The sequence below is a fragment of the Meleagris gallopavo genome, chromosome 12 (genome assembly GCF_000146605.3).
Source record: "Meleagris gallopavo isolate NT-WF06-2002-E0010 breed Aviagen turkey brand Nicholas breeding stock chromosome 12, Turkey_5.1, whole genome shotgun sequence".
NCBI classification, from domain to species: Eukaryota; Metazoa; Chordata; class Aves; order Galliformes; family Phasianidae; genus Meleagris; species Meleagris gallopavo.
Window position 1 is genome coordinate 18,744,097 of NC_015022.2, and position 8,332 is coordinate 18,752,428.

Here is an 8,332-nt window from a genome sequence, read left to right on the forward strand (position 1 = left end):
GCTGCAGGCCAGAGGGGTGCGGCGGCAGCTGGACCGGGGGCCCGTGGGCGGCGTGGGAGAGGTGCTGAGCCTGGAGCTGCTGCTGCTGCAATGAGAGCAGCGGTGAGCGGGGAGAGGGCACGGCCTCAGAGAGAGCAGGGCTGCATCTCGAGGTGCGCTCACGCTCCGCTCGGCCGGCTGCGAGGAGAACTGGGTTAGCAGGAGCAGGGGAGGGGGGAACGGCCCCGTGTGCCCTGCACACGTCTGTCAGTGTGTGGGGGTCATCCTTCATTCAAGGCGATCTGAATTGCTGTTGCAGGTTTGCACCGTTTGGCTTTTCAATGGAAATAAGCGTAAGTGTAAACGCTGCCCAGCACGCAGAAAATGGCTCTGCACAGAGCATCCAGCAGCTGACACTGCAGGTGACCCTTTCCCCAACCAGGCATCCTGGAGCCACGGGTACAGCCCCATCCTCTGCAGCTGGAGGTGGGCATAGTGCGGGGAGAGGGAGGGAAAAAAGGAATAGCATCCCTCATGCTGCTGTGTCAAGTGCCAAGAAAACAAACTGAACTGGAGTTAGAGGGTTACAGGTAGCAGGCTGCCTTCGGTGCTACAGTTTCCACAAGGTGAAGGCAGGAGACAGCCCTTATCCCACTGCCAGGGCTGTGCTGCACCACGATGCCCAAGGAGCACAAGGCTCCCAGCAATGCAGTGCAGCACAGCCTGGTGCAAACGACTGCAAGAAACCAGAAAAGCCCACATGCATGGTTCTATAAGGAGGAGGCTGTGTTTGCATCAGGGATATTTCCAGCAACCTGGCAGTGCTGGGGGATGCACCGCTGCATGCTCTGCAGTGCTGGGCGAGCCCAGTGCAGCCCCATGGGGCAGTGCAGAGAATGTAGCCCACAGCTCATAAAATGCAACAGGGAAATGCAAAGAATGGGAATAAGCCCATGGGTGCCAAGAAAGGCCCATAAGGAGACTTCTGCACCTGCTGTGCCACCATTGTGCAGGAGGAAAGTGCACACCCAGCTCCTTGCACACTGCTCTGTGCACACTGCAAACGACCAGGACCTGCTGCAGCGCTGCATGGGATGCAGCTCTCTGGAAAGTCCCCTGCACAGAGACACCCTCTCGGGTCCCACCCAGCCCCTGGCTCCAGGAGCAGCCCCGTGAGGCAGTGAGGAGGGGCACTGATGAGGATGGAGCTGAGTGTGACCCACCCCTGCCCACCTCCTGCACCCTCGTGGGAGGCACTGGGGAGATCCACCCAGGACGCGCCCCAGAGTCGGACAGGAAAGCGAGCAGTTGCAGTTTCAGGGGGAGGAGATGCACGATCTGCAAACACAGCTCCTTCCGGGCAGTGCAAAGGTCTCAGCTGTGGCAGAAGCCAGATCCAGAAGGCAATTAGACATCCACAGTGCTGGTAGAGAAAAAGCATAAATCACTTGGTCCTCTCCAACGCAGCTTTTTATTTTTTTGGCTTCTGCTGCATGGCACTGCTCCATCCACGGTGCCGCTCCATCCACGGTGCAGAGGGGGAGCATCCTCAGGACCCAATGCCCAGAGCCGTCCCCAGTGCTCCTAGCACTGCCAGATTGTGCCAACATCCCAGGATCGATTCTCCCCACCTCAGGGCAGGAGGAACAGGGCTCTCTTCAATCCCAACCTCACTGTCTTTCCACCCATTTCAGCAAGGCTGAGGCCACGGTACTTGCGCATTCCCTTGGAGAGCAGCCCTGGTCGCTTTCCAGCACTGAGATCCAACGCTTCCTCCTGAGTGGGCACAAGCAGGGACAGTGTGACCAAATCCAGGGAGCAGCAGCAGCATCCCGATGGGACAGCAGGCAGATTCCATGCAGCATCAGGGCTCACAGCCCGGCTACAGCCAAGCTTAGGTGGGGCACAACAAGGACGGCTCAGCCCTTTGAGCCTCTCCCTCCAATGGAGCAGAAAAACGCTGGTTCTCCCTTTTTAATTAAGCTAGTGGCAAACACATCCATCCTGTGGTTTGCTGAGCTGCCTGGGATCAGCAGAGGTGTGGAAATGAGCACCAAGGCTCGACGTCCTGTGATGGATCCGAAGAACACAGAGAGGGCATTTTCCTCCCCTGCAGAGGCAGGAGCAGCACGGAGCTCAGATCCCTCCTGGAGGACGCAGAACAGGGAAATCCTGCACAGCAGAGCGGTGGGATGCAGCAGGCCTTGGCAATGCTCCTCAGTTGAGAAGTGCCACCCTTCTCCAGCTTCCTTTCATCCCCAGAAAAGGTGGTTTTCAAACCCCGCATCAATGGGGATTTCCCAACAGCCCCACGGGCACAGCTGCAGGAGCTCCATCGCCAAAAAACCATTCCCAAAGCTGCAGCCCCATAGCTGGAGCTACACTGCACAGGGGTGCCTGGTGCCAGGGGCGGAGGGCTGCAAGCCCCAGCTCTGCTTGACAAAGCACCACAGGAATCGCAGGGATGCAGGGCAGTAGCGGTCCCACTGCTTCCAGGTCAAAGCTGCTTCTTCCAGCACTGCCCCAACATGAAGGGCAGATGCAGACCAGCGCTCCGCCCTTGAACATTCCACCTGCAGCCAGCACTCAACGTCGCATTTAAATCCTGAGACACCACCCTGCAGCACAGTGCTGCAACGGTGCTGCAAACCCAGCGCAGGCAGACGGCCAAATTCTGCTCCCAGAGCATCTGAGGATCAGATCCCAGCCCACACCAGGAGCCACGATGGATGCACGGCGCGGAGACGTTTGCGCTTCCCTCCCGGGGTCTCTCGGTGTGCACCAGGCAAATATGGGTAAGATATGAAGAGGTTACGGTTGATGAGAAAGGCTGGCAAGGAGTATCTCATACGTAGAGTGTTTTTAATTGGATTATGTACATCATGCTTCATGCCTTTGTTAACCGATTTAATGGTTCACCACTTAAGTTCACCACTTGCGTTAAATTTAGTAAAGTAGTCTAATCATTTCCAGAGCTATAACCAAATCAAGGGCTCAATTTCACAGAAGCCTGAAGCAGAGGAACTGTGAGACAATGGCCTAGATGCATAAAATTAACAGTTCTTGACCTCGAAAGGGGCAAAAAAAAGGTTTGAACGATTCGGCGCATTTTTTTTTTCCATGCGTCACAATTTGGTTTTTGGCACCTGCAGCAGGGCACTGGTGCAGATGGGCAGTACACCTGCAGCACCCCCAGCACTGGGCTCCCCATAGCCCTGCCTGGACATTCACAGCACCAGGAGCACGATTACACCAACAGAACCCAAGTGTGTGGGATGGGATGCTCGTGCCCATCAGAACAGGGCGGGATGCCCACGGCCGTGCCCAGTCCCACAGGATGGGATGCCCATTGCTGCGGGATGCTCTGGGCACACAGGGCCAAGCTCAGCTGCGACGCTCTCCTCCTCGCTGCCCCCAATTCCTGCCTCGTGCAGCTTTGTCAGGCAAAACGATTACATGGCTGGCTGCTTAACAACGGGGTGACACTCGTGTTAGCGCTGATCCAAGGAAGCAATTACCTTGAAAATGGGGGTCATGAGCCCCGCTCATTTACCTTAATTGAATTCCAATATCTGCCTCTAGCTGCCTTGACTTCACGCTACGGCTTCGAGCGGTGAACCAAAGCAGAGCCTCCCACCCACAGCCACTCAGAGCACCCATTAAAATGGAATAATGCCTACAGAGCCCCTGGGTTCTGCAGGGTGCACAGAGCTGTGCTCCCACTGCAGCAGCGAGGAGCCAGGTTCTCCCTCCACAGCCACGCAACAGCACGGGTTAAATGCTAACAGGTGAAGAAGTCTCCTTGTACAGGGAGAAAGAAGTGCAAAGCACTGCTGAACAAAAAAAAAAATAAAAAAAAATAATAATAATAGTAATCAGTGATTTTGGAAACAGACACCCAATGCCAAAGAGCTCCCAAGGCGGGATGCCCATCAGGGATCTGCTATCCACAGTAAGGAGATCCAGCACGGGTGGGCTTGCTGCATGGCTGAGGACACGTTACATCACTTACAGAGATACTCAAACCCATTAGTCTTAAAATCCACGTAACGCTCAAGTGGGTAAAGGTCAATGCATGGAACAGCTCTGCCACGCGTGCACCACATTTCACATCAACAGTACAGCAGAGGCAAACCCGGGCTGGGGGGCTGCGGGGAGTGGGAACCCGGCACAGTCCCAGCCTGGGGATGTGGGCGTTTGGTGCTGGGGCTCCCGGTGCTGCACCAGTGCTGGGGATAATCGGGGAGCGGCGCCACAGCATCGCTCGGTGCCAGATCAGGGATTTGGGGACGGTCGGATTCGGGCTGCTGCCCCCCCCTGATGCCGCCCGAGCGCAGGGTTGCCTCTGGTTATGGTAAATGATAGGAATAAAAGGGGTATACACACGGTGAGAGGCAGATTGGGAAGTCCACGTACCCCGATGATAGCATTCAACTCCGTCATTGTCACTTGCTTGGCACGTTCAACAGCCTGTGCAACTTGCTGTTGGTGCTGCAGGGACAGAGGCAGGCGTGTGGGTCAGGGCATGCGGGCACCGAGCCGGGACCCCCCCACACCCCATCACCCCTGTGGGTTTTGCTCATGGGAAACGAGCCCAGGGACACCTTACCTCTTGTGACAGAAAAGGCATAATCTGTGCTAAAATGGTATTCAGCCTTTTAGCAATTTCTGTCTGAAAAAAGGGAAGAAGAAGAAGCAACAGTTAGCAGAAAACAGCTCCTGCAATAAGCAGCCACGTGCACCCCCCCCCCCCCACTAACCCCATCCACACCAAGGGAAACTGCAGCTCCCAAAAGAGGCAGTGAAAGCACACCCACGCGCACAGGGCAGGAGCTGCTCTTTCACTTTTTGGTGCTTTGGGTCCTTTCCTATCACGGGACCAGGCGTCCCAAGCAGCCTCACACCAGCCTGAGTTTGGGAAGGAGGACCAAGAAGGTCGGGATGGACTGGCAACGTGCAGATGCTTGCTGGGCACTTGCAAAGCTCCATCCCCAGCGCTGCTCCGTAAGGGACTGCTGCACGAGAAACCCCTGCACACACAAAGCACCACGCACTGAATGCCTGGCCAGCACTGAGCCCCAGCCAGAGCCACGTGGAGCCTCTGGTTTGCTCTGATCTCATCAGGATCCTTCCCCAGCCCAGACCGATGCCAGAGTTGCTTCTGCCCTCCTTACATCACCCTCCAGAAATTTAACCCGTAACCATTTACACCTGTCAGCCTGACCACACTATTTAGGAGTTTAATAATAACAGCCCGTGCTGTCAAACTGTGGTTTCTGCAACGTCTCCATTAACCCAGAATAACATTTTCATCTGGTTAAAAACCCAGGCACAGGCTTGGGGCAAGCCAGCACCGCGTGCTTCAGCCCCAGGGGTGCAACTCCTACAGGGTCGGGGTGCCCAGACCACGGCTGATGCCCCACAGAGAGCATCTCCAGGCAAAGCCCTCTGGGGGGCAGCTCCCCAGACCCACGGAAGTCCCCGTGTTCCGGCCCTGCTGCTGCAGTTACAACATCCTCTACTCCAACCCAAGTAATTCCTGAGCAGCTGTAAGGGTGCAGCCCATGGCAGCAGGCAGGAGCACCATCACAAGGCTGCAAATCCCTCCCGTCAGCAGGGGCACGTCTCTCCCACTGCGGTGCCTCTTTCTTTAGCTTTCAGAGGGGAAAACTCTAATTTTGCGTTTTGGGAGGGGGGAAAAAATAACCAACTCAATAACTCAACGTTGCTTTGAGGAACCAGGCAGAAGCAGAGGGATAACCAGTGCAGCACGGACAGCCCCAGGCCCCTATAGCCAGCACCCAGGCAGAGCCTGTTTAGGCTTCAAAGCACCCACAGTATTTCTGGCCACCAGCTTTGCAGAAAGCGTCGCTGCTCGGGTTTCACCTGCTGCTTTTCTTAGCCCTCGAGGAGATCAAGGGAATTTGCTGGCACTCTGCTTCGAGGCAGAGGCATCTCCGAGCTGTTCCATTTGCTCCAGGTGCATTAGCTGCAGCCGGGGCCATAATGGACCCGAATGCACAGACACAGCGTGCACGGCACTTAGGATGCTCCCAGCACAGAAGGGCTCCATCCATAAAGGTAACGCTGCAAAACCCCTCCAAGCCCTTCAGTGCACCACAGCCCCACCAGGGCCTGCGCTGCCCGCCGCTCTGCCATAGGGACACCTTAATGGCTGCTTTGGCATCCATACATCGATCAGATCATATATAAACTGTGCCTCCATTAAATATTTACGCCTTCTGCTGATGCCCGGCGGGTCGGGATGCAGTGAGCTCTCAGTGCTGCACAGGAGCAGCTGCTGAGGGCTTCGTGCTGGTGAGCTCCAGAACAAACCCAACCTTTAGCCACAGCCATTTGGGTGCAAATGGAAGAACCCCACACCCAGCACGATGCAGAGATCAGGGAGGAGGTGTTGGTGCTCTCTGGGTACCACCAATCCACCCCCACTTCAGCAATCCACACCAGGAGCTCCCTCTGCCCTCTTGGTCCATTTTATCCCAATTTCCAGCCAAGATTTGGAGCAAAGCTTCACCTTCTGCAAAGACACTTCCCACGGGGGATCCAAGAAACAAGTGGGTGCTTCTGGCTAAGATACGATGCTTACAGCCATGGATTTTCCTGCTCACATGAGATCCAGTAACCTCCAAACACCCGCTCTGCAGACGTGAAGCCCCACTTATCTCCATGAGACGTTTAATTGGCGGCAGAAAGGGTGGCCCTGGAGCTGGGGAGGCTTTCACCCCCAGCACTGCCCTGCGCCGGGGCCCATTCACCACCGGGCAGCTCCAGCTATGAAAATTCCCCATTCCCAGCACGGGGTTGCCATGGCGACCGCAGGCACCGCATCCCGCATCCCTGCCTCGGCGGCACGGCGGCACGCACCGCCTGCTGCACCCGCAGCCCTGGGGGAGAGCAGGGACCGTATGGGGGGGGGGAGGGCAGGGCAGGGGCACTTGGCAGGACAGCCCGGGACGCACAAGGCAGCCCCAGGCAAGGGCGAGGAGTCGGACCCGAAATCCCGACTAATCCCCATCCCATCCCTGCCAGGGCTGTGCCTCGCTGCAGGGAGCCCGGCTGGCTGGCACAACAGAGCACACATGGATGCCGGCTGTAAATCAAGCACCGACCCCATGCCCTGAGGGCAGAGAGCGGGCAGGCGCCGGCTGCAGGCACGGTGCTAAATAGCTGTGCCCCTCCGGCCCCCCCCACACCTGGGCAGGGCAGAGGGAGGTTAAGTAACGCCGTAGGGCACAGGGAGTGGGGCTGAGAGGAGCTGCCCGAAGAGTGGAAACGGGACGCCCCAAGGAGCGAGCCATCCCCAGTGCCATCTGAGAAAGGATTTTGGGGTCACGTCAGACCAAATCTCAACCAATCCCAGCATCAGGTGGGACAACAGCAGAGCCACGAGGCTGGGCGCATGGCACAGCTGGCCCGGCCCTTTTCCCCTTGAAGGCGGCACCGGTGTGGTCTTTAAAAGCACGATTTAGGTTTTTCACCGCCATCCCAAACCCCAGCACAATAGGACAGATAGCAGCTCACATCCCGCTGCAGCTCCCAGGCAAAGAACAACCACCCGCCAGCGCTCCTGGGGGAGCCCAGCATCACCCTCACCCCAAACCCACCCGGCTCCCCAGGAGGACGCCCTGCCCCACGCACAGGGCAGAAGGACGGGCTCAGCCCCACCCCCCGCACAGCACCAGCAGCGTCTGCTGAAGCCGGGAGATTGTCTCCGTAAGCACATGGAAATCAGGCCCTTGAGCAGCGTGGTTCTCACTCCGGCACACAATTATGGGCACTTTCAGCTGTCTACCACTATTTCAAGTGCTCTCTCCAACCGGGCTGTCAATGGCATGTTGAAAGCTATTTGTGGCTGCTATCGTTATTAGCAAAGTGGAGAGCAGCGCTGATGAGAATTAAATTCGGGGAGGGGGCGCGGAGGGCAGAGCCCCCCCAGCACCGCGGCCCGCCCTACCAGCTCCATCCACTGCTCCCAGCGCAGGGTGCACGGGGCTCCTGGAATATTCCATAGGAGAAAGGAAGGCTCTGCTCTCGGGGAAGCGTGGCTCGGGGATGCTCCGAAGCACCGGGAAGGCTCGGTCCCAAAACACAGCACTCCAACACCCTGCCAGCAGGTCCCCTTCCCAGCACACGCTTCTCTTCAGGAAGCACTGCACCCTTTGATCGCAGAGCCCCGGAACGAGGGGTCCCTGCGGGGCATCGAGGAACCCAAACGGAGCTCTGCCGCTCAAAGAGCGCCGAGCAGAGCCCCCCAGCAGCGCCGCACCGCCGTCACTTCCCGACTATTCCCCACATACGGAGTTGTTTAATGAAGTCCCATTATTACTACGTT

At 57.4% G+C, this 8,332-nt stretch overlaps 1 protein-coding gene across 1 annotated transcript in view; it reads right to left on the reverse strand.

Annotated features, from left to right (window-relative positions):
• The window catches only part of TLE3 (TLE family member 3, transcriptional corepressor), a 17,997-nt gene that overhangs the window by 8,041 nt on the left and 1,624 nt on the right, over positions 1–8,332 (reverse strand). Inside the window, 3 exon segments of the mRNA XM_010717629.3 lie at positions 1–85; positions 4,396–4,470; positions 4,589–4,651. Of these exon segments, the coding sequence (XP_010715931.1) occupies positions 1–85; positions 4,396–4,470; positions 4,589–4,651 (223 nt within the window).